The sequence below is a fragment of the Homalodisca vitripennis genome, chromosome X (assembly GCF_021130785.1).
Source record: "Homalodisca vitripennis isolate AUS2020 chromosome X, UT_GWSS_2.1, whole genome shotgun sequence".
Taxonomy (NCBI): domain Eukaryota; kingdom Metazoa; phylum Arthropoda; class Insecta; order Hemiptera; family Cicadellidae; genus Homalodisca; species Homalodisca vitripennis.
Genome location: NC_060215.1, coordinates 32,374,711 through 32,402,579, shown reverse-complemented (window position 1 = coordinate 32,402,579; position 27,869 = coordinate 32,374,711). Strand labels below are relative to the sequence as shown.

The 27,869-nt window shown below is 40.9% G+C and overlaps 1 protein-coding gene across 1 annotated transcript; it reads right to left on the bottom strand.

Annotated features, from left to right (window-relative positions):
- Positions 1–17,023: 17,023 nt before the first annotated feature.
- Positions 17,024–17,368, bottom strand: LOC124369408 (matrilysin-like). Its single transcript, XM_046827414.1, has one exon. The coding sequence runs from the start codon at positions 17,366–17,368 to the stop codon at positions 17,024–17,026; it is 345 nt and encodes a 114-aa protein (XP_046683370.1).
- Between the last annotated feature and the right edge of the window lie 10,501 nt (positions 17,369–27,869).

The window sequence follows — 27,869 nt, the reverse complement described above, 5'->3', positions numbered from 1 at the left end:
GAACATGGGCTCTCTGCTAGTAGAGTAATATGGGTTAAGCTCACATAAGTAGGTACGAGAGAAAGACAAGACTGCTGGCAGACTGACATCTAGGACACCATTGTGAAATGTTTATTGCCATAGTGTGTCTATTGACACGTTCATGTAGAACATGGGCTCTATGCCAGTAGAGCTTGTCGTTCTCATGACAGCATTGACAGTATTATATGTTATTAGAAAAACTTACGTATATTTCAGTGGGTTAAAGTAGGTTAATTATTGTAAACTAGCTAAAGAAATCATTTTATACTTATACTAAATTATTAATTTAACTTAATAGATATAATAATAATAAATAGTCTACAGGCAGATGTGTTTATTTAAATACAATGCAAAGTGCCTTATTTAAATAATTGCGCATAACATTATATATATACCAAATAAATCACTAGTGTCAATATTTTCACTATATACAATTATAGTATTGTGAATTAATTAGTTATAGGTGTTTATTAACTAATCCACTTTAGTTTATAAATGTGTCCTCTTCTAAATTACCATCTGACTGATGTATAAATGAAACTCAATACTTTTCATATTTGTGTTTATTTAAACTCTTGTAGTAACAGTTTATAAAGCAAGCAATATAATGTTACACTGTGGTCTCAGCAATTGAGCTGAGGAAGTAGGACGTACACAATTAAGTGCTAAGTTAAAGTGACACGTCAGTACCAGGCACTGTCGTATGTCACAATCAACATCGCCAACCACATAGTTAATCGTGTACTGACAACTATACTGTATGTGTTACCATAGAAACTGTGTCCATATTGCGAGGTTACTTAAGACAGATTAACTATGCATTCTGCTAATTGTCACATGTCATTAACAGGCACTATATTATGTCACAACAAACAGAGCTAACCGCGAGGTTAATTATGAGGGAGAACCTGTGCATTCTGTTAATGCACACATCAGTACCGGGCACTATGTTATGTCATAAACAGCGCCAACCACATAATTATTCGTATATACACGACTATACCGTGTGGGTTACTACACAAACCACTGCACAATACACATATTGCGAGGTTAGGTAAGATACATGAACTATACATCCTGTTAATGGCTACACATCAGTACCTGGCACTATGTTATGTCATAAACAGCGCCTACCACATAAATTTATTCGTATATACACGACTATACCGTGTGGGTTACTACACAAACCACTGGACAGTGCACATATTGCGAGGTTAGGTAAGATACATGAACTATACATCCTGTTAATGGCTACACATCAGTACCTGGCACTATGTTATGTCATAAACAGCGCCTACCACATAATTATTCGTATATACACGACTATACCGTGTGGGTTACTACACAAACCACTGTACAATACACATATTGCGAGGTTAGGTAAGATACATGAACTATACATCCTGTTAATGGCTACACATCAGTACCTGGCACTATGTTATGTCATAAACAGCGCCTACCACATAATTATTCGTATATACACGACTATACCGTGTGGGTTACTACACAAACCACTGGACAGTGTACATATTGCGAGGTTAGGTAAGAGAGATGAACTATACATTCTGCTAATGGCTACACGTCAGTACCTGGCACTATGTTATGTCATAAACAGCGCCAACCACATAATTATTCGTATATACACGACTATACCGTGTGGGTTACCACACAAACCACTGGACAGTGCACATATTGCGAGGTTAGGTAAGAGAGATGAACTATACATTCTGCTAATGGCTACACGTCAGTACCTGGCACTATGTTATGTCATAAACAGCGCCAACCACATAATTATTCGTATATACACGACTATACCGTGTGGGTTAACCACACAAACCACTGGACAGTGCACATATTGCGAGGTTAGGTAAGAGAGATGAACTATACATTCTGCTAATGGCTACACGTCAGTACCTGGCACTATGTTATGTCATAAACAGCGCCAACCACATAATTATTCGTATATACACGACTATACCGTGTGGGTTACTACACAAACCACTGGACAGTGCACATATTGCGAGGTTAGGTAAGATACATGAACTATACATTCTGTTAATGGCTACACGTCAGTACCTGGCACTATGTTATGTCATAAACAGCGCCAACCACATAATTATTCGTATATACACGACTATACCGTGTGAATTACCACAGAAAACCACTGGATAGTACGCATATTGCGCAGTTAGGTAAGAGAAATGAACTATACATTCTGATAGTCACGCGTCAATAATAGTTACATTCAAATGGAATGTATAACATTAGGTTAGTATGTAGATGTAGATCAATACTATACGTAATAAAGTGCTTTTTTTATATGTTACCTAAGAATAAAATTTTTATTTGCTTTCGAACGTTACAAACAAACACAGTGTAGCTGGTGGTCTAAGAACCAATTTTGTTCTATAATTTATATATTGATTTAGAAAAATAATTTCTTTATTATTATTATAAAATCTGTATTTTCAAAATATTTCCTAGGACATTAGTGGTACATATCACAGATACGGAAATATATATATATATATATATATATATATATATATATTAATTTATATATATATATTACATATATATATATATATATAAACAAAAAACATATATCATATATTCTTCCTTCTTTAGAATTTGTGTTAAACATAGCTTGTAAATTCTTGTTTAGCCTTTTTAATTAAGGTATTTCTAATTTAATTTAATTTACTTACATGTGTAAGTTTAAGGTGTAATTGTCTTAATTATCATTTTGGTTTTGAAATATCATGTAGAAAAGAATATTCCAAGTTATAAAACAGGTTACACACGTATACAGAAATATCAGTATTTATTGGCCAAGCGTTGTTTAGCCTATGAACCTTGGGTCTTGAAAAATGTCATTTCTGGTTTTTTGTACATCTGTCTTTCTTTCCACACGATATCTTAAAAAGGAACTTACTTATAGATTAGAAATTATGCAAGACCTTTACATCTATATGAAGAACACTGAGTCCAATTAAGGTGCATGTACTCAATGGAATTTCGCTCAACGTTAGGGAATACTGTTACGTTGGCCCTATAGGTACCATTTTGCAACGAGAAAATAGAAGAATAAATAAGTTATCAACCAAACTAAATACACTCATGAATTATTCCTAACCATCCAAATAAGTACAACATAATTCTATGGTGACTTGGAGTGTAGAACCACCTTCATCTCAAAAATATTAATGTATCATGTAACAAGATATATCGAGAAAGTTTTCATTAGTATGCTTGAAATTTAGCATGAAATGCTGCGTGTCTTTTGATTCAATTTGGCTAAGCGCCGATGAAACAAACACACAGTTTTTTATTTTCTTTGCAGGAGATCTTTGCCATATGACTGTTTTTCGTTCTCTAGCAATAACTAATTAACCTTGAAATGTTTTGTTGAACCTTAGCGAATCCTCGTTACGCGACACTTGCAGAGGCGTACTCCCCCGTGGTTAGTAGACGGAAATATAGAAACAACGTGTTCTGTATCTCTCACTAGTTTTTGTTTGGTTAGAGATTGAGGTTGCAAGCTTCCGGAAACTTACAGAACAATCTGTTTTTGTTCACAAATGTTTGTTTCACGTGGTTTTGGACAAAATTTTACACTAGCAGCTGTGTATATTCATATTTAAAAACTCTTCCGTAGTATCTCATACTCTAACTTACCGTGATGTTTGAAATCATATAACATATTTATACTGACAATTTAAAAGCCTTACTTAACGTAATAGCATTAATTCAGCTTGCTTGGTTTATGTTATATATTTTAATTTAAATTTATTGCTAATACATGGCATGAAAATTACTGCATGAAAAATTAGTTTCATATGGTCTACAAAATGATGGTGCTCCACTACATTACAGTTGGTAAGGAAGTTACCCAGCAACATACTTGAAGATTGGATTGGAAGACAACTGATTGGCCCACAATATTACACAGTTTCATGTTAAAGTTTCGGGAATTTACTCAAAAGTATTTAGATCTTTATCAACTAATAACACCAAACCTAAACAAAATTTTTCTAAAATATTAAAACAGGATTTTTTGAGCAGTTGACATATTAAATAATTTATAAATCTTTTATAATAGATTAGAGGAATTTTTTAGTAGATGATATAAGATTCCCAATTCTGCATCAACAATATAAATTACTATATTAAACAAATTTCTGATTTTATTATAAGGTAGTCTTATATGCTCGTCTTATATTATTCATGGTAAAGTAACTTGTGGAATATCGTGTATTCTAAATATTTTTTGCTTTAGTTAACAATTTGGTTAATAATTTATAATACTAATCGGATTGTTTAATATTTTACGCGTATTCTATAAAGTATCCATATTAAACCTTTTAACGGACATTTCAAAGGATTATGAATAAAAGTGAAGTGTGTCATGGCTTTAGAAAATAAACTCTTGGGGAAAATAAATTGCTGGTGGGGAAATTAATTTGCAAGCAAGGGTGAAGCGGGCAGTATCCTTTGAAAATCTACTCACTCTCTAATTTAACCAATCCCACATTAAGCCCACACTCTCATGCCATTTTTTCCTATTTTATCGACAAACGGTATTCAATTTAACTAACAGTTTAAACAGTTTTAATTTGAACCTCCTATCAATTGATTTAGTTATGATTTTATTACATCGGATGATTCTTTTTGATACACTCTGTATATGCACGTCGTTTTAAATATATTTTACAGAAATTTGAATTTTATGACAATTTATTGTATCTTAGAGTACATATAAAACTACTAGTTTTGTTGATTCCTGTATATGTACCAATGTAATATTATCACATTGCTTTGTTGGTATGTAAGTCGGAATGGGCCGAGGTTGTCACTGTGTATGCTATATTCTAAATAGATTACTTTATGAAATTAAAATCATCCTTGCTCCATATCTTTGGGATGATCAAGCGATGTATGACTTTGTCCGTATATTTCACTAATACTAAATCAGTACGGAAAATTAAACGTTTTGAACAACTTACGCTTCGATTTGCTGTATGAAGAATCTAAATACAACCGAATCTAACTCTAAACTAGTTTCAAACCCCTCTAGAGACAGGTTGGTGCTGCCCCTTTGGATCCTTGATTAACTATAGATAAAGCATGTAGATGACTATGAAATTGTGTGTCTGTAGCTTAGTATTTTAGTAAATGAAAAGATGAAAACGTAAAATTTATAGTAAAAGTAAAAATTCTAATATATATACAAGTTTATTATAATATGACGCTCCTTGACCAGTTTTGGTGAAAAACAAATTTCTGTCTAAATAACTGTCCATAAACACCATTAATAGTACAGACAATGTCAAATGGTTATAATACAATTTTACATTTTAAATAAAAAATACCAATACATTATTTATTATACTTGTAAACAAATAAGAGGCAACGAAAGTTTTATTTAATCATTCTGCTCAATCCAATGAGTATAACTTTCCACTGATGAAGACAGAACATTTCAAAAAGTCAGAGTAAGTTTATAAACTAATTGCATCCTTCTTAGATTCTTTAATATATTAAAACGCTCACTACTCAATGTAGTGATCCAGTCTGTTTAAAAACTCTGTCCACTGTGAGAATTATCTTGCCAAACATGACGACTCACAGCAATTTCCAGATTTAGTAAATTAAAAGTTTATTAACATTGACATTTTGTGTATAGTACATTAAAACTATGCATTGCAATTTTAACCTTTACTAAACGATATAGAACCATTTTATTAATGCAAAATAATATAGCGAGTGATATAAATCATCGAGTATTAAATAATCGACACCTTTTCTTCAATCTGCAGTGTAGTACAAAACACTTTAATTCTTGCATTACTCTACAGCTCCCTAGAGCGCAAACTGTCTTTCTACAAAAAAAACATACGAATTTACACACACTTATAATAGTTTATTTTCCAGCATAAATCATCGCAACTAATAGAACTTGTTGTCTACATTAAAATATTCAAAATACATTCACACTGTAACAACAAAAAATCTACATAAAACCATGTTTGGGCAAAGGAGTGAGTAGACACTCTGCCTAGTGAAGCTGTTTCGACGTTGTCTCGTCCCTTCAGACACAAACAGACTTCAGCTGTCATAGTGTTAGAGCGTTCTCAGTTGTAGATTGAGAGCTATGCTCTGCCATCTAGTAACATCCCAGGAATTGTATGATCTATAGTCTACTACTAAAAATGTCCAGGCTAAAACAGTCTGATAAAATTACACCTAGTTATCCCTGTTGTTGCGCTATAATAGACCGAAACATCCCACTGTTACAAAAGTCATTCTAAGCTTCTAATTTATAATAAAAGTGTTTATAAGAAAAATGTATACATGTTAGGATTAAAATATTTTGTACTGTGATTGGTTGCGTTATCCACGGGTTATAATGATGCCATATCTCAGTTCTCCGAAACAGTTAATACTCACTTCTCTGTTGTTAACAGCAAAACATTCAAACTCCACTTCCGGGTGTTGAGAGGATTTCTTTGAACAAACACGGCTACACATTCACAGCTATATAAGTGTTCGGATTATTTTAATAGTCTGTTGAAATAAATAACTCAATATGAGAAAACTCATATTACTTTTATAACCCAATTAAAATGTTCTAATTGTGTTAATAGAGTCGATTACATACTATTTATAAAATATTAATATACTTATTGATACAATTAGGAGATTAATAATTTAAGATTTTACATAACTAACATGCGAATAGTATGTTTTATAAATTACGTCACACTTGTTTTGTTTATCTAGGTCACTATACAATGTTAAATAATGGCAAGAATAAGGATCATTTGATTACAAATTTGTTTGTATTTAAAACATTACAAATTTGCTAGCTCAGTAGTAAAATGAGCTAATTTGGAAACATTAATTACATAGAAGTATATTATTAGTAGTTTTCTGCTAGTATTTAGTAAACATGTCGTCGTTTAATTTTTATATTTAGCAGTTTTTTTTATAAATATTTTGTTTTCTTAAAATAGTTACTTACAAAATACGAGAGTTTTGCTATTTGTAAATCATTTTTAGAATTACTCTGTAAGACAAAAAAAATCCTTTCTTTATTAAAGATCTTATGGAATTCCAATATCATATTAAATAAGAATTCTTTACTTTTGAAACATTTTACTTGATTTAATATAACTTTCACTTTAACAATATTTTTGTAATAACAAAACGACCTCTTAGATATTTCTAAACTTTAAGCGACACCTTTAAAACTAATATAATAAAGTCAAGAAACATTACTATCAGACTAACACAAGATAGACATGTTTGCAGATTTATTTTGTAATAAATTGATTCTTTAAATAATCAATTTATTTATTAATATATACGAGATCTATGTACACCTATAAACTTTTAAAACTGTGTTTGGTCGTTGGTGTCGCACTACTCTACAGGTAGTTCAAATACAATGTAATGGACTGTACATTTTACAATGAATTGCACAGTAAATGCTCTATATATATCAAAATATTAATCAAATGGCTATATAATAATATTTCCAACATCTTGGAGAAAATAAAACAATTTCTGCTTAATTTGTTTACAATTCAGTTCAGCGACATTTTTAAAATGCTAAAATATTTAACTCTTTTAAGTAGACCTTGCGCCCCTTGCGGACAGGGCTCTGATTGGTCGAGAGGGGGTCACGTGATCCAAGATGGCGGCCGCGCATGCGCAGAGGGAGAAATTCCCACATGTGCGGGAGAAATTCCCTCATGCGCGGGAGAAATTCCCTGCTCACACTCTTATCCTAGTGTTTTGGGGTGATTTTGGGTGTCAAAATCGTTGTTTTTCGGTAAAATCGGTGATTTTGGGTGTCAAAATCGTTGTTTTTCGGTAAAATCGGTGATTTGTTGGGTCCGGTGAGGGAGAAACGAGGGACGGAGGGAATTCCAACATGGCTGCGCCCATGTATCACGTGATCAAAAAAAAAAACCATTATGGCCGCGCCCACGTAAACATAACCTCACTTTCTTAGATGGCGGTCCCCGTGGCGCGCGCTGGCGGGAAAAATTCCCTAGGGTTCCCCTCACACTACAAAATAATTATTTATATATAATAATAATATAGATAAAAATTAAGTAAGACGTTATCTGAGTGTGGTTGCGGAACACTCGTACTGTGTGTGAAACACAGTACCCAGGTTAAGCATTACCGAGGTATAGGAGTCTGTCCAGTCTGAAACTGGTTGTCACTCCACGACCCGATAATGCCCCGTCCCTTGGAAAGTGAATTTTTGAAACCAATTGAAGAATTTAAAATGGAAAGTGAATATTGAAACCAATTGAAGTTAGAGCTGGAGTTACCTCGGGAGGTATATGTTGAACCTCCCCACGATTAAACGCTCGGCACGTGGGACATGTGTGTACTCTGTCGGCACAGGTCCGACAGAGAGTATGACCGCACAGCCGAAGAGCAACCGTGGGAAGATTCACCATACACACAGGACACTCAACTTTACGCGGCTGTGACAGAGGTGTCTCCTCGGCGTCCGGGGGTGGAGGAGTGGTGTTATTACGCCTGGAATCCTCCATTCTTTCCCCAACGGATCGTAGGAAATTCTTCTCCAAGTCCTCACGAAGCTCCCGCCAAGTTTGCGGGGCGAGTCTGATCTGTCGCCTATGGTCGGTATCTAGAAGGATGCGACTGGCCGTCCATTGCAGCTCCCGCATCAGTACTCGGATACTGTGGAGGGCCGCAATACATTCCCGCGCCTCCCAATCACTGACCCTGGGCTAAAACAGAAGAAGAAGAAGAAAGATTACATCACTTGTAAACAAGTCATAATGTACAATTCGAGTAATTCAATACCGCGTACCGTAGGCTGAATTTGTGGGAGCTCCGGTGACGGAGGTATTGAGGGGGCGTACTCTGACGACGATAGGAGCGTAGAGCCAGACTCCGTTGACGATCCGCCGGCCGGTGAGAGGCCTGAGAGGCCATCATGGAATGGTACCTGGGAGGGCGGGCGAGTTTGAAGGAGTGCGTGACGGTGCGACAGAGGGATTCGCTACTTCCACGACCCTGGACTAAAAACAGAAGAAGAAGAAAGATTACATCACTTGTAAACAAGTCATAATGTACAATTCAAGTAATTCAATATCGCGTACCGTAGGCCGAATTTGTGGGAGCTCCGGTGACGGAGGTATTGAGGGGGCGTACTCTGGCAACGATAGGAACGTAGAGCCAGACTCCGTTGACGATCCGCCGGCCGGTGAGAGGCCTGAGAGGCCATCATGGAATGGTACCGGGGAGGGCGGGCGAGTCGGAGGAGTGGGTGACGGTGCGACAGAGGCGTCTACGGAACGGCGCCTCTGAGAGGTGTCATAGCTGTTATCGTCACTGCCCGCAGGCAGTGACCATCCCCAAACGCCTGTCCTCTGAACAGCTGCAGACTGTGATTGAGACAGCAATGCAGGCTGCAGTGAGCTGATCTGTACATATACATACACCCTCAGATATGCTATTTATCACACATCCGTAAATTGTACTTTCAATTGATGGAACTAACCCTTTGATCCAGACTAGTTTCATCCCAGACCTCCTGCGGGCTCGTTCAGGCGATCCAACAGTTCCGTGATCTCCCTATCGTGCTCTTGACTCTCCGCCCGGTCAAGAGCCTCGACAAGGTCGGACTCTGCAAACATCTGTAAAACACGAGGAGAATCATCAGTGTACGCCGCTAACCGTTCAATATCGGTACATAGATGAGAGAATGGTTATTACCTGCCCAAGATCCTCGTCACAGAATTCCATGTAGTCCTCCACACGTCTCTTTTACAAAAAAAAACAAACCCGTTAGTCATAAATTCCTTAAGGTAGTACATACGTAAAGTGTAACACGTAAAATATCACAGTAAAACTCACAATAGGCCTGAAACGGTGAGGAGCCAACGAAAAGACATCCTCTATCACGCAGATAGGTCGCGCCGTCTGCAAATAATACAGAGGATATAAAAATTGAAAAAACCTGTCATATGACGAAAAAAAAACAACATTAGTACTATTTTACGTACCGTAGTGGGAATGGGTACCGGCTCACTGCGGGGTCTGGCGGGGTCCTAAAACAATATTTATAAGTTATGCGATACATGTGCTAGACAACAACAACAACAACAACAACAGAAAACAAACACGAAACAAACACTCACTTCCTGACCTCTGCGAGACCACCCCGCTCACCGACCAACCTCCACGCGATGTCGATGGTCGAGCCTGCAAATAATTCTGTATCAGTAATAGATTTAATTAAAGTGTAGGCTTAACGGTGTTGAATATAAACGTACCAAGTCTATGGCTCCATCATCGTTCCCTGTCCAACCGTTTGTAGACGCCGTCGAGGGTTGTTCCTAAACATTAATCGAACATTACTAAATACATCAGTAAAACAGTATAACATTTACATGAAATTATTGCATGACTTACGTCTTCACTGCCGGCTGATACCACACTCAGGAGTGCGAGAATCAACAGCAATACTGTAGTGTTCCCGATCCTGGCTCTAGGGGCACAACACAGTACTCCCAGCATGACCACGAACATGGTGGTGGCCATGAGGAAGCAGACTATGGCTAAACGTTCACAGTCGGACATGATAGGAAAGTGCAGGATACACACGCGTCCTCTGCTTATATGCAGCCGGACCGCATCCTGTCACATGTGCTGGTACAAGGTGACCTTCGTTCCACACCACCCATGAGGTCAGGTCTTAGGCGCGTTCTTTTTGTTAACCGAGAGCATCCCCAGTAGGCCTAACCTCTCGGGTGATGAGCCCCAACCATCGCTCATCACAGGTGGTAGCCATTCCATGACAAATTTGCTACCTCCCAACATATTTTTTTTGTACCTCACCAATGACAGGACTTCTCAACTCAATGCCGAAACCCTGTCTCTCGGTGAGATACGTTTTATTTTATACTTTATTTTTTATTTTTTTATCCTCGCGAGTGTAACAAGTAACTTTACTCGGAGAAGCCTTTCAATGTAACTTGTAAAAACACTCGCAAAGACTTTTTTTTTATTTTTTATTTTTATTTATTTTACAGCATCTAGAGCGAGGTACATACCCCTGGACTTACGGAGTTTAGGCCTGCCATAGAGGTATCTGTCACACACATACACACACACAACTGCTCCCGGTCTTACGGAGTTTAGGCCTGCCGTAAGAGCAGTTGAAAGCCCCAGGACTTACAGAGTTTAGGCCTGCCTTAGGAGCTTACCACTCACTCACCCCACCCCGCTCTAGAGCTTTTTTCAAAGCACAAGCATAAGTGAAGCCACTATTATGTTGAGGCAGAATACAGTGAGTATCGGAAACGATTGCTTCCTGACTTTCAACTACATTTCTATCAACTACGTTATTATGAAAGCTGGACAGAAAGTTGACCTTTTCAAGTCCTTTAGTATATACAGTAGCAAAGGGTTTACAAAGAGCGCGTATCAGCTCCTCATCATACTCTATACCACCCTCCTCCCACTTGATGTTGTGAAAGTGGCGCTCCAGCCACCGAACGGTTCTCGCCATTTTAGAATTTAACTCCCCCTTATCGTATGGAGGCTTGAATACGATGTGTGCACGAAAGAGATGACTGATTATTACAAACTCTTTTACAATAAATCGATTGTCATTATCTTTAAAAAGCGTGAAAACTCAACTATCGCCTCCATTTGGCCACCGTTTGAAAAGTTCAATTTCGAGAGACAGCCTGTGAGCTATGCGACTAGGGAGGAGGTCACTGTCACTGTTTTCAATTGCGGTTTTAAACAGGCTCCTCAATCAAGAACAGGTCTCTCAATACGATGTACATCAGTGGGATGTTGGCAGTGAACTGATCCCACTCGTGCTTGTTAAGAGTTAAAGTATGCTCCCCGTCAAAGAGAAACACGTGCATACGACCGAAAACATTTGTGACCTTGATATCCTCCTCCTCCGTGTCTGATTTAATATAAAATTTGGTTTTATTCTCCAGAGCCAGGGTTACGGAATTGAAGTGTTGTGAAAACTCGTTAAACACATCGAATGACCAATAAACGCAACCCTTCTTACCCTTAAACAGTATTCCGAGAGAGTCACCCCGGTTTTTAACAAAACCCACAAATCACACACTTTGAAAGATCACAATCAATAAAATAAACAGACTTAAGAAAAATTCCCGTTTAACGAGTTTATAGGCTCTTTGCGTCTTGGGATCCTCGTAGGCTCCAGGTCCATAGCCGTTGATGGGTCCTCCATGGTCTCGGTCTCGGTCTTGTATGACCGTACCTTCCACAGTACCCCTTATATACTTTAATCCTCCGAATTTAGACCAATCAGAGACGCGCTTATTTTGACCAATGAGATTTTTTAGCAGGTGGTTCTTCCCCCTCCACCTCCTCCCGTTCGTATGTGAGAGGATCTATCAAAAAAGAGACAGTAATTTTGTCACAGCCCCTCACATCCCAGGCGTCGCCATGGGATGTTAAATTATCACAGTCGATGTTTTTACAACCCTTTAAATACCCCGTCCTTGTACAAGCAAGCGTTGTACATACGCTTTGATACCCTTTTTATACCCATTCAGCTTCACATCATCCTCTCTGCAAAATCTAACCCTAATTCTGTCAAAACCCGTCACATCATAAAACGCGCTATTAGGTGTGAAATTAGCACAGTCGAGGTATTTACATATCTTCATCTTTCCGTCCTTCCACAAGGAAGTGTACACTCCAGCTTTTATACCCTCTCTATACCTATTTAGAGCCTGTTTAATAGGATTATTCTCCCCCTCCCCACCGTAGGCCTCGGGGTCATCGTCTACCTCAAAACGAATCTCAATTTTGTTAAAATCCTTAACATCGTAAAAGCTGGCATTGGATGTAAACTGAATGCAGTTGAAGTATCCCAATGATCTCATCTCTACTCCTTCCTTATGACCGCGAATGTATAGCCCCATCGTTGCGAGAGTGTTCAACACTGGGTAGGTAATGTACATCGGCGTAGGAGTCGCTCAATTTATACCTAACGATCCCCACCACCAACACCACCACCACCACCACCACTATTACATCATACGTTTTACGTTTACCGGTAAGCAAGGTGTACGCCATGTGGGAGTCATGCAAGAGGAGACAGTATGCCGTCGTGTTTGCCGGAAAATTATTTTTCGCCTCAAATTCCAATCTCACGTCTACTGGTCCCGACTTGATCGAATCGTTCTGTTTAGAACAATCAATCACATAGAGTGGTGCGTGGGACTTGAATTTTTCAAAATCAACGGTAGGAGGCCGCTCCCGGTTTCTGATAGTACGAGCTTTGGAATCTTGTAAACATCTCGTAAAAAATGCACAAGTCACCGTGGACATTGTCGTAAGGATAATATTGCGAATTCAAATACAGTCTTACATTTGTCAGGTCGCAAAACGGTCAAAAGAAGACGCATCCTTTTTCAGATCATTTTTTCTTCCTGTCTGAAATGCCAAAACAACGTAGCGGGGTTTCTCAATTTGAGAACTCGTTTTTATCGTCCAACTCTGACGAGTCGTTTGTGGTAAAGAGGGGTATTCGTGGATTTCCCAGGACCCGAAACGGCAGGTGAATCAGAGTATCTTTCTCAATAACACGCAATAATTTCAATTTGTAACTGTCGGATACAGTAATGTGTGGAACACGCCAGTAGAGCGAGGTTATTTCAAAGTCGAGGTTAACCGCATCCGTGCTTTTGACCGCATTAATGTCGGTAGCCGACCTCAAGATAATCAGTTCCTGTCTGACATTGACCACGATCTTTTTATAATCCTCGGCCAAAACCCAGCAACAGTTTTAGAGGCACTGAATATGTAAAATTCACTGGCCTGACCGGTTTCAACCCGGACCTAGCCAACATGCATTCAAGAGACCAGCCTCCTCCTCTTTCCTGATGGAAAATCAGTCCTTTTATTGTACTTGTAATACCTACATTTTTCACCCTGTCAACCTCTATACCGCCGATCTCGTACCTTATATCGTCGAATAAAAATGCAATAGCGTTGTTTATTAATGTAACACTGGCCGCGGCCCCATCCGCCTTCTTGGCACGCACTTTTCCGCTGATGTGTAAACTGCTTTCGAACGGTGCTGTAATTATATCCTGTTGACTGATTGGAATCCTGATTTCGTCGTTATTCTTTAGAGTTGACGAGGCGTACGGTTTGTGAGAGTGAAACTCCCAACCGGTTATCGCCTCATCGTACTCGACGGCCGATTCTATCGATAGCAGAGCCATACTTAAAACCCAGCGATCTAATAAACTTGATGTTCTTAGGTGTTAACACCGCGGTCTTTTTGTGATCGAATGAGGGGAACGGTGTACGGCACTTCTCTAAATACTATGCCCATTGCCGTTTCCTTATGTGTATACGTAACGATAACGGTTCGTTTCTAAAGTTTATCAATTCACCGGTCTGGTCTTTGAGAGAGACAGCTATATTGTTCACCCTACGGACGTTCACAGGTAAATAGATGACTGTGCTCGGTTTCTCGACTATTTTTATACCCTGGAGCGACTTCAGGGTAAAACTCATGCAGCACATGTCCTTCTACACCGTTTTGAAAGGATCCTCGGGCGATATTACACTCAACACGTATCGTGTTTACCGTCATAATACTGACGGGGAGGTCGGACATGTGGACTCTATTAGGCTCGAGCATTTTCGCGGTGAAACCTAGTACAGGAGCTAGGGATCCCGATATTTCGAAATGTATCGCTTCACTGCACGATACTTCGGACCTTAGAGTGTTATTGTTTGCCTTAAGACTGAACGTTACGCCTCCGTCAATGTGCGACTTGATATATTCTTCGATGTTTTCAATTTCGTACGACCCTTCATCTATTACTATCTCTTTACCGTTTCCGTAGTGAAACTTGTCATTTACACCCTTTTCAATGTTCGGAATTGTATAGTACGTGGACAGGTCAATTAGGCCGATTTCGTACTCCCCATCGCTCAAATCCATTGGTGGAAAGACCTCACAAGATACGTACGGGGCCACACACCGCTAAGTGAAAACATTATTTGCTAGAAAACTTCAAACACAAGTGTCCGCAGACTACTGAGTCATCAGACTGTTTACGCTCATAGTTATACTGTACACTGACACCGGACCCAAAGTAAGATACGAGTTCTACCGGCGGTCTCAGATTACCAAAACTGTCAAAGTAGTACACTCTATTTCCTAGTTTCTTATAACAGACCCAGTGCGTTCCTTCACCTCGTGAACTGTCCAGATTTACTATGGCCGACTCGTACAGCCGCGGGGTCTTGGGCAGTGTGTCCCTCATGTATACACCTCGAAAATTCGGAATATCGAGTAACCTCGCGTAACGGATCAATTCGTGGTTTTGTTAGAGGTTTTATCGGTATCGAGATTGTTGTTTTTTTTTTTTACAACACCTCTTCCTTTTCCTCACACCCCACCACCACCTCCCCTCTTTGGGTAAGGTTTCAGGTAGAGACCTCGCCCTTTTGACTTACCCCTCCCTCGCTTTGTCTTTGTTTTTTTTCTTTCTCCCACCCCCAAACGCTGTTTTAGCTTTCATGGCCGCAGTCACTGCTAAGGCCGCAGCCTTTTCTCCTACACTAGCGTCTCCTGATTTCACCCTTTGCCAAGCTCTTCTGGCCAATTCTTTGTCGGCCTCTCGCCGGTGTTCCAAATCCGTATATTTCGAGTACGCTATATCGTGGATTCTACAGAATTCGTCCAACTTATTAATACCCTTATCGCCACGTGCAAGTCTCTCAGACAACCTGGTGCCTGGCCCACAGTACCGAAAACCCCCGGGGAGGTGTAACTCAACTGGTAAAGCGTCAACAGCACGATTTATTATGGTGCCTACAGCGGGCAGTGCGTTTCTCAGCGCGCTGGTCACTATACCTCTGCCCCGCTTGACAGCTCGTTTCACTCTGTTTGATTTACGCTTGTGATTCGCCATTTATATACCGTATCACTTTATACAACTGTTTGAGTAGCGATTCACGCACACAAGTAATCTGCAGTACGTCGAAGATGTCCGCCTCGGATTTCGTGACAGTACCGGTAAACTCGTCAAACTCCAGCACGTAACTGTCTGTTATAAAGTAAATACGACCGTTTATATACCTGAATCCACCCTTTATAGATCCTGGAACACCTGGGAGTACGCTTGAGGTCATCCCTAACATGGTGCCTGTGAGGGTGCATTCGTTCAACTCTACGACAAACTTGTCATCGACAAAGAAGTAGGTCTTACCCATATTACTGTTTAACGCTGCATTGACTTTCTTAATTCTGTTATGTACGATTCTGCTAATGGGTCTTTGATTGGACAGTCTAAGTGACGGGTAATCTATAACGTATAAAGTCCTGTCCACAATCATGACTACGTCTCCGTCCGGTCTCTGGTACACGGCTGAGACATTATTAAAGTTCGACGGTAAGAACGTCAACCACTCTGTAATTATCAGAGGATTGGTAAACTCTTCACGCGTTCTATGGGCTTCGTTCAGGCTGAGTATCCAAACGTATTTACCGTTAAAACGCGTACAGTCTGTTTCTCACTACTAAGAACGTGTTGAGTTTGTGCCGTAAATTACAAATGTCCAATTCTGTAGGTGTAGGCGTGGTAGGCCTAGTGGTAGTTGATGTTGTTGTTGTCGTAGTAGTAGTAGTAGTGGATGTTGTAGTGGATGTTTGTAGTGGACGTGGAGGAGGAGGAGGAGGAGGAGGGAGGGGACAGGCCGGTCCGTACAAAACCTGAATTGCAAGCTGATCGTCTCTGTCCAAATCAAATTTCGTACAAGTTGTTGATACCCGATGGCTGGTAATAGGACGGAAACATTACGGATCGTAACACAGACGAATGCTGAAGACCGAGAGCATGGCCTATTTCGTGGACCATCACTGTAAAAGAACGAAGTCTTCTCCGGTGCGGGTATATTCATTGTAAAGTCCCAGTCCTCTTCGAAATCAAGGTGTATATCCGATTGGTTCAGCCACGGTCGAGGGAGAAAAAGCGTGGCCGAGAACACCGCCCGGACCGTCAAAATCGTAACTGCAAGTGCTTTTAAGGTAGTACGCCACGTGTTTCTTAGGGGAAATCACTACCATTATAGTGGGATTACTGTAACTTCTACGGAATTCGAGAGCAGAGTGCTTGGAGTACAAGGAAAACGCTCTCTCAACGATGTTGGCATACTGGATGCCAGAGCCAATCATGTTCCACGTGACCCGAGTTGAGTTCCATTTAACTAATGGGTTCACGGAAAACGGGGCTATGCCTTCGTCCGAGTTACCGCATCTGGGTGTGTCCATCAGCTTCAGCGTCTCCTCGTTTTCATATCCGGTTCACCTGTAGTCCGAACGTCTCCTGAAACCTCGTAATGGCGTCCTTAATATTGTTAGTCAGCGATGTTTCGTTGCTGTTGAGATAGCCGTATTTTCTCCAAGTACAACAAAGTTTTATTAGCAGCTATCAGAGGAGCTATACACAGAATTAATACCGAGAACCGCATCTCGCCAGGTTCTAAAGTAAACTGACGGTAAAAATGTCAACAACCTACTTATATCTCGATCTCATCACCCTGCTCACCGGGTCCTAAAGTATGGGTTGACAATGTTGAACCTGATCCACTCGTCTTTATTGGTTAAGTGTATAGCGTCCAGCGGCGGAGCCAGTAGTTTGTACATACCGTAATAGACTTCGCTCAGTACTCTCACTAGGTAATTCACGGTCACCGCGTCACTCATGTCGGTAGGATCTCTCAGATTAGTGATTTTTACGGTTTGCGCGTTCCAATCTTGCACCACTCTGGTCATGGCGTGTTTTAGAAAGTATTTGAGATTAACAGCTTCACCCTCGTATAGAGGCTCTTCAATCTCGCTCAGACGTTTATGTCCAAAACTCCAATGCCCGTCTTTGCCCATTTGGGGTATACGACTATCTACATACCGTTTAGTCGTAGCGTCCTTAGGCTCGACTGGCCATCCAACGTTGCGCAGTCTGAAATTATTGAAAGTAACGGTAGAATCTCTAATACTCTTCATAGGTGTAAGAGTATGTAGTTGTGACAGAGTGACAGCGTCGTTTAATCCTTCACCATCGCTCAGGTTGATTATTCTTCTCTTTTTAGCGTCTATTATCTCAGTATCGAACGTTAATGTTCTTTTATTTAGCGTTCGCAAATTGACGGCATCCGCTTCGTTCGTAGGGTTAGCTACGTTAGGTATTCTGTTATTTCTGGCATCGAGTTTGAGTGTCTTGAGCATAGACCGGGTCATATCTGTTTTAGTGCCATTTAATTTCTTGTCCAAGGTCTGCAGGTTTATAGCGTCTAGACTCTGCTGGGCGTCGGCCACGTTTACATAAACCGCTTGCCCTTGATATCGTAATCACCGTCTACCGTTATGCGAAACCCGACCCCAGGAGGGCCTCTTTTTAACCGATCTCCGGCCACCGGTGCGACCAAACTTGTCCACGCTCATTTTGAAACTGTAATCTAAGAGAACATCCTTTACTTTTTATACCAATGCTCTATACCTGGAATTTCCTCTACCACGGATGAGTTTCAACTCCCTCAACTCTTCCACGATGTTTATAATTTCGTTTTTATGACCCGTATTACCCGCCTCAGCTGAACCTATTAAAACCTTTAATCTCTCACACAATTCATTCGGATCGTCGTAATACACGGGATCAGGGTTTGACATGTCCTTGAAGCCTTTGCCCGAGTAAGCTTTGGGAAATAGTTTTGAAATGACAAGTTCGTATTTTGTCGATTTGTTACGGTTTATGGTACTTTTATAATTGTAACCTCTTTTGTGAGCGTGTGTCCTGTTCAATATATCCTTGTAAGTGACCAAATCAGTTTCATCGTAATGTAACGGTGCGCGTTTAAAGACCAATTCGTACAGACCTTTCGTAGGTTTGTAGTACACATCATCTGATGACTATACTGCCCGTTACTATCGAAATTTAACACTTTGTTTCCCAATCATTAGTGTGCCGTTATCATAGCGTGGTCCGTATATGGAATCAATCTTTCTTTGACTGGGAATGTCCTTCATCAGTGACTTCATGTACTTGACTGTAAGTGCATTTTGGAATGTGCTTTCCACCCATTGTGAAGCCTCTAGTTGTCCTTTAGCGGTGGAAAGGATATCGCTTGCTTTCGGGTAAAGGTGGATCACTAGTCTCCAGCACTTCGTCGTCCTGTAAGTAAGCGGGTACTCTCGGAGATGATGTTACAGCGGGAGAGAAGAGTTCCTCTTTTATCTCCTGCTGCTCTTCCTCAGGTTCGATTTTTATATTTTCGGAATTCTTGGTTTTCTTTCGCAGTTCAGACAGGAGTGGTTTTGTACTGGTTTTCCAGACGTATCTCGGTAGACAGAGTCCCTTGTTTAAACTCCTTATACTTTCGCCTGATGGCCGTTCTCAACTTTGATATCTCGGCTGTAAGCTGTTTCTCGTTCCGCTCCATTTTTATCAATGATGCCACCATCTGTCCGTTTAACATTTATATACGCTTTCCTCATTTGCTCAAAAACATGTGATACATCAATACCTCTGCACTCATCGTATCTTGGAACGAAATGAACCTTCACTCTGTCGTCAAATCTTTATCTTCTTCTTGTTATATTTACTTGTTTGGCTCCATATTGCACACTGACCGTGTCCGTGTTGAGTTGACACTTTTAAACTACGGTAGTTCGACTTGTCTGAAAAACATTGCGCGTTTCTTGTGTTTTCTAAGGTAGTGTATAATGTCACCAAGTGGACGCTACCGTACCCAGTTTCCTGAAGTAGACTGATCTCGGTATTTGCACTTGCGCTCGTGATCTAAATACAAACGTTCTCTTCCATCCGTCTCTCCACTGCGGGATCTCGGCCACCGTGTACTTGTCATTCTCTACCGTCTTATCCATGTACTCTTTTAACCGGAGCGATAGGGTTCCTCACCCTACCGTGTATATGGATCAGGTATGAGTTGAGTAGCCAGAACTCACAAGGATTGGCTCCTGTAAATCTCCTCCACGCCTCAAACTGATCACGGTTTGTAATACTATACACTCCGTCCATCAGACTTATTCCGAACATTTCACAGTACATAGGGACAGTTGGTAAGGCCACCTTTAGAAATTCTGAAGTAAAGAGGCTCTGGCACAGATTATTTACAGCCGCAAACTCTTTGTTTCTCTCGCCTCTCGGTAGTCCACGTGGGGTCGGCCCGTACGCCACGTTATAGAGCTGATGTCGCTGTAGCATTTCGAGGCCAGTGCTTGTCTGTAGATTGTAACGGGTTTTCCTAATAGGTATAGTTCGCTCCGTGAGAATGATGCAACGTGAGGTGTGTGGGACTTTACAAGCGTACTCCAACATCTTTATACAGACTTGGGCAAAGTATATACCACCGTGTGCGTTTTCTCAACGGTACAAAGCTTACCGAATTGGTCTGGAAACGGTCTGAATCGGGACAAGAGGTTCTGCGATTCCCGCACAGTACACTTTAACATGTCTTCGTGGTATACAACGAGTTTCAAACGGTACAAACGGTACACCTTTCTCCTGGCTCTTTTTTCAAAAATTCTATCCAGATATCGCGGTTATAAAACCGTTCGCTGGACGAAATCATTAACAGAATTACAGGAGGAATGGTTGCACTGTACTGTCCTTGGCGTTTGTGTCTCCAACACCTTCTATTGAAAAGGAAACCGTGTGGTGGTCGTCTGCTACAGTAATTACCGCAAAATTTTTCTTGTCCGGGTAGTACCACGTACACAGATTTGAGTTGACTTTGTGAGTCTCTGGTCCGAGAACCCTCTGATGTCGTTATAAGTGTAGATCCTCACCATTATAGATCTTGAACAAAACTGTCTATACCTACTCGGTACCTCCCTTTATCAATGTCATCGTCCTTGCTAATGACGATAAAACCGTGTTTGTCCTTCCACGCCATACTGCACAACTGTTTGAATTTTTCAAATCTCATATCGGTATTGACGTGATCACTGTAAGCGTGGTGTAGATTCATGTCATCCTGTTTGAAGAGTATTATGAAATTTGCATTGTCTCTGACGCAGCTGTTTCGGTATGTGACTGTAGGTTTGACCGAGATAGAATGTATCTACGTTCTTGTGCCTCCCCATAGCAAAGTAACTGCGGATATTGCCGTGCTTTTCGCAAGCTATATCGTCAAAAATCATCAAAGAGTTTTCCTTAGCCTCGTCCGGTTTAATGACCAGGGAGCTATCGTCGTACGCGAAATACCCTACTTCCTTCGGTATCATTTTAGCCAGTAATTGATACTTTGGCTGGTACAATGACTTTGAAAATACGTACACATTCTCGAATCGTAATCCGTTCGGATCGGTGATCAGATTGAATAACACGTTTGTTTTACCACAGTTTGAAGGACCTACAATTAAACCTCTTATCGAGTCTGGTAAAAGCGGACCGTTTTTGTTTTTGCGACTTAAACCGCTACCTATATACTCGTCCATGTTGTGGACGTTAAACGTCGTGGCTTGCTTTACGAGCTTCATTTTGGTAATGACGGTTCCACGGTATTGCATCATGTTTTATAATTTACTTTCTTTTTTTTAGGTTTAATAATATCTTTGGAGTTTACCCAGCTATTGTGAGTATCGTCAAAACCACGCCACCGCACCAAGACCTTGGAGCCTTTCCGCCGGAGTACTTTATCAACGAGATAGGCATTTCCTGTTGCGGTTCTTATCAGTTGCTGTTCATAGAAACCGCCTTGCAAAAATGTCACCTCTTATGTCTTGTAATATATACGTTACAGGTTTTGTAGGTTTTATCGCAAATATTGTAAATATTTCATTTGACCAGTTGGGTAGTTATCCTTTTTTAAATACACCTTTGTATTTGCTAATTCTAACCTGATCGCTTACACGGAATTTGGGATTTTTTGTTTTAACCACTTTATTATGTTTATTTATGCGGGCGAGAATCTGTTTTACGTGTTTTCGTCTAACATCTTTTGGTTTCATACCGATTGTCCTGTGCACACTACTGTTGTACTCCTTGACTATGTCTGGTAAAATACTTAACCACTCGTAGCTACCGTGTGCCGTAAATCTCTCGTACATTTTTTCTTTCAGGGTTCTGTTTAGACGTTCCACAATAGAACTTTTCAAATGTGATTGGGTAGAGTAATGGTTAATGCTGTGTTTGTTTAAAAGTTTTTTAACGTGACTGTTGTACCATTCTTTACCGTGGTCCGTTTGAAAGTTTTTCATCTTGTGTTTAGACAGTATAGGTTCTAGTGCATGCGCGACTTCAGCGCCGGTCTTGTTCTTTATAGGAACGGCAAACGCAAATTTTGAGAAACAGTTTAGCATCGTCAGTAGTATATACTTGTAACCTCTGTTTACTCTCGAGTAAGGTATCATCTCTACAAGGTCGGCTTGATACAGGTCATTAATTCCTTTCAGCGTAACCCTGCGTCTGGGGTAATTACGCCTAGCCGGTTTGTGCAGTTCTTTCGCTATCGCGTCCATTTTGTAAATGAAGAAAAGATAATCTGTATACCGGTATTTATATTCGTCTAAGTGGTGTGGTTTGGAACACCCACATCGAACACTCGCATGCTCGATGCCCAGGTTAAACAGTATTTGATTTTGAGGGCCAATCCAGAAGTAACTGGTTGTCGCCCTGTGATCAAATACTGTCCCATCCCTTGTTGCTTAGGACGGTTTAGCGGAGGCAGTTGCATTTACCTCTCCACGCATTTTTTAGCAGAGACCTTCTGCAAGTCCTACAGCGTAATGTCCTGTCTAGATGTTCAATATCATCGCTAGATAGCGAAAAGTAATATACATGTTCCGTATGGATCAAAACTTCCGGCTCTAGCGCAAGGTTTCTTTCCGTACCGAGAAGGTAACTGTTGGGGGTCATACGGTATCTTATCAAATGGATAATGGAGGCGTTGGGGCGTAGACTTTCAAAATACATCCGGAAGTAAGGTTCTAAAGCCAGACCTGTGATGGCACACGTTAGGTCGCAGTAAGAGTGTGAACCTCCAAGTGGTGTGGTACAGTACACACTCAGCACTGAGGCAGTCATATTTACCGTGCTCCCTCCATGAGAGCGTCCATGACCGTTCGTGGTACCTCTAAATTCATAAGGGCACGGAAGTCATTACGGAACTGCTTGACCACGGTTTTTTTTAGCGAGGTCAAACAGGGAGTGTGGCTGGAATGGTCTAGACTCGGCCATGGTTTGAGTTAGAATGAAACACTCGCACCTCCCCGGCGACATTGACTTGAGGTCATGTGACCTCTCCCTTCCATAAAGCTCTCGCGTCGGCCAGTGTTACATTAATAAACAACGCTATTGCATTTTTTATTCGACGATATAAGGTACGAGATCGGCGGTATAGAGGTTGACAGGCGTGAAAAATGTAGGTATTACAAGTACAATAAAGGACTGATTTCCATCAGGAAAGAGGAGGAGGCTGGTCTCTTGAATGCATGTTGGCTAGGTCCGGGTGAAACCGGTCCATGCCAGTGAATTTACATATTCAGTGCCTCTAAAACTGTTGCTGGGTTTTGCCGAGGATTATAAAAAGATCGTGGGTCAATGTCAGACAGGAACTGATTATCTTGAGGTCGGCTACCGACATTAACGCGGTCAAAAGCACGGATGCGGTTAACCTCGACTTTGAAATAACCTCGCTCTACTGGCGTGTTCCACACATTACTGTATCCGACAGTTACAAATTGAAATTATTTCGTGTTATTGAGAAAGATACTCTGATTCACACCTGCCGTTTCGGTCCTGGGAAATCCACGAATACCCCTCTTTACCACAAACGACTCGTCAGAGTTGGACGATAAAAACGAGTTCTCAAATTGAGAAACCCCGCTACGTTGTTTTGGGCATTTCAGACAGGAAGAAAAAAATGATCTGAAAAAGGATGCGTCTTCTTTTGACCGTTGCGACCTGACAAATGTAAGACTGTATTTGAATTCGCAATATTATCCTTACGACAATGTCCACGGTGACTTGTGCATTTTTTTACGAGATGTTTACAAGATTCCAAAGCTCGTACTATCAGAAACCGGGAGCGCCCTACCGTTGATTTTGAAAAATTCAAGTCCCACGCACCACTCTATGTGATTGATTGTTCTAAACAGAACGATTCGATCAAGTCGGGACCAGTAGACGTGAGATTGGAATTTGAGGTGAAAAATAATTTTTCCGGCAAACACGACGGCATACTGTCTCCTCTTGCATGACTCCCACATGGCGTACACCCTGCTTACCGGTAACGTAAAACGTATGATGTAATAGTGGTGGTGGTGGTGGGTGGTGGTTTGGTGGTGGGGATCGTTAGGTATAAATTGAGCGACTCCTACGCCGATGTACATTACCTACCCAGTGTTGAACACTCTCGCAACGATGGGGCTATACATTCGCGGTCATAAGGAAGGAGTAGAGATGAGATCATTGGGATACTTCAACTGCATTCAGTTTACATCCAATGCCAGCTTTTACGATGTTAAGGATTTTAACAAAATTGAGATTCGTTTTGAGGTAGACGATGACCCCGAGGCCTACGGTGGGGAGGGGGAGAATAATCCTATTAAACAGGCTCTAAATAGGTATAGAGAGGGTATAAAAGCTGGAGTGTACACTTCCTTGTGGAAGGACGGAAAGATGAAAACATGTAAAATACCTCGACTGTGCTAATTTCACACCTAATAGCGCGTTTTATGATGTGACGGGTTTTGACAGAATTAGGGTTAGATTTTGCAGAGAGGATGATGTGAAGCTGAATGGGTATAAAAAGGGTATCAAAGCGTATGTACACGCTTGCTTGTACAAGACGGGGTATTTAAAGGGTGTAAAAACATCGACTGTGATAATTTAACATCCCATGGCGACGCCTGGGATGTGAGGGGCTGTGACAAAATTACTGTCTCTTTTTCGATAGATCCTTTCACATACGAATGGGAGGAGGGTGGAGGGGGAAGAACCACCTGCTAAAAAATCTCATTGGTCAAAAATAAGCGCGTCCCTGATTGGTCTAAATTCGGAGGATTAAAGTATATAAGGGGTACTGTGGAAGGTACGGTCATACAAGACCGAGACCGAGACCATGGAGGACCCATCAAACGGCTATGGACCTGGAGCCTACGAGGATCCCAAGACGCAAAGAGCCTATAAACTCGTTAACGGGAATTTTTCTTAAGTCTGTTTATTTTATTGATTGTGATCTTTCAAAGTGTGTGATTGTGGGTTTTGTTAAAAACCGGGGTGACTCTCTCGGAATAACTGTTTAAGGGTAAGAAGGGTTGCGTTTATTGGTCATTCGATGTGTTTAACGAGTTTTCACAACACTTCAATTCCGTAACCTGGCTCTGGAGAATAAAACCAAATTTTATATTAAATCAGACACGGAGGAGGAGGATATCAAGGTCACAAATGTTTTCGGTCGTATGCACGTGTTTCTCTTTGACGGGGAGCATACTTTAACTCTTAACAAGCACGAGTGGAATCAGTTCACTGCCAACATCCCACTGATGTACATCGTATTGAGAGACCTGTTCTTGATTGAGGAACCTGTTAAAACCGCAATTGAAAACAGTGACAGTGACCTCCTCCCTAGTCGCATAGCTCACAGGCTGTCTCTCGAAATTGAACTTTTCAAACGGTGGCCAAATGGAGGCGATAGTTGAGTTTCACGCTTTTAAAGATAATGACAATCGATTTATTGTAAAAGAGTTTTGTAATAATCAGTCATCTCTTTCGTGCACACATCGTATTCAAGCCTCCATACGATAAAGCGGAGTTAAATTCTAAAATGGCCAGAACCGTTCGGTGGCTGGAGCGCCACTTTCACAACATCAAGTGGGAGGAGGGTGGTATAGAGTACGATGAGGAGCTGATACGCGCTCTTTGTAAACCCTTTTGCTACTGTATATACTAAAGGACTTAGAAAAGGTCAACTTTCTGTCCAGCTTTCATAATAACGTAGTTGATAGAAATGTAGTTTGAAAGTCCAGGAAGCAATCGTTTCCGATACTCACTGTATTTTACCTCAACATAATAGTGACTTTCACTTATGCTTGTGCTTTAAAAAAAGCTCTAGAGCGGGGTGGGGTGAGTGAGTGGTAAGCTCCTAAGGCAGGCCTAAACTCTGTAAGTCCTGGGGCTTTCAACTGCTCTTACGGCAGGCCTAAACTCCGTAAGACCGGAGCAGTTGTGTGTGTGTATGTGTGTGACAGATACCTCTATGGCAGGCCTAAACTCCGTAAGTCCAGGGGTATGTACCTCGCTCTAGATGCTGTAAAATAAATAAAAATAAAAAATAAAAAAAAAGTCTTTGCGAGTGTTTTACGAGTTACATTGAAAGGCTTCTCCGAGTAAAGTTACTTGTTACACTCGCGAGGATAAAAAAAAATAAAAAATAAAGTATAAAATAAAACGTATCTCACCGAGAGACAGGGTTTCGGCATTGAGTTGAGAAGTCCTGTCATTGGTGAGGTACAAAAAATATGTTGGGAGGTAGCAAATTTGTCATGGAATGGCTACCACCTGTGATGAGCGATGGTTGGGGCTCATCACCCGAGAGGTTAGGCCTACTGGGGATGCTCTCGGTTAACAAAAAAGAACGCGCGCCTAAGACCTGACCTCATGGGTGGTGTGGAACGAAGGTCACCTTGTACCAGCACATGTGACAGGAAGCGGTCCGGCTGCATATAAGCAGAGGACGCGTGTGTATCCTGCACTTTCCTATCATGTCCGACTGTGAACGTTTAGCCATAGTCTGCTTCCTCATGGCCACCACCATGTTCGTGGTCATGCTGGGAGTACTGTGTTGTGCCCCTAGAGCCAGGATCGGGAACACTACAGTGTTGCTGTTGATTCTCGCACTCCTGAGTGTGGTATCAGCCGGCAGTGAAGACGTAAGTCATGCAATAATTTCATGTAAATGTTATACTGTTTTACTAATATATTTAGTAATGTTCGATTAATGTTTAGGAACAACCCTCGACGGCGTCTACAAACGGTTGGACAGGGGACGATGATGGAGCCATAGACTTGGTACGTTTATATCCAACACCGTTATGCCTACACTTTAATGAAATCTATTACTGATACAGAATTATTTGCAGACTCGACCATCGACATCGCGTGGAGGTTGGTTGGTCGGCGAGCGGGTGGTCTCGCAGAGGTCAGGAAGTGAGTGTTTGTTTCGTGTTTGTTTTCTGTTGTTGTTGTTGTTGTTGTCTAGCACATGTATCGCATAACTTATAAATATTGTTTTAGAACTCCGCCAGACCCCGCAGTGAGCCGGTACCCATTCCCACTACGGTACGTAAAATAGTACTAATGTTGTTTTTTTCGTCATATGACAGGTTTTTTCAATTTTTATATATCCTCTGTATTATTTGCAGACGACGGCGCGACCTATCTGCGTGATAGAGGATGTCTTTTCGTTGGCTCCTCATCGTTTCAGGGCCTATTGTGAGTTTTACTGTGATATTTTACGTGTTACACTTTACGTATGTACTACCCTTAAGGAAATTTATGGACTAACGGGTTTGTTTGTTTGTTTTCTTTTGTAAGAGACGTGTGGAGGACTACATGGAGTTCTGTGACGAGGATCTTGGGCAGGTAATAACCATTCTCTCATCTATGTACTGATATTGAACGGTTAGCGGCGTACACTGATGATTCTCCTCGTGTTTTACAGATGTTTGCAGAGTCCGACCTTGTCGAGGCTCTTGACCGGGCAGAGAGTCTAGAGAGCACGATAGGGAGATTTCGGAACTGCTGGATCGC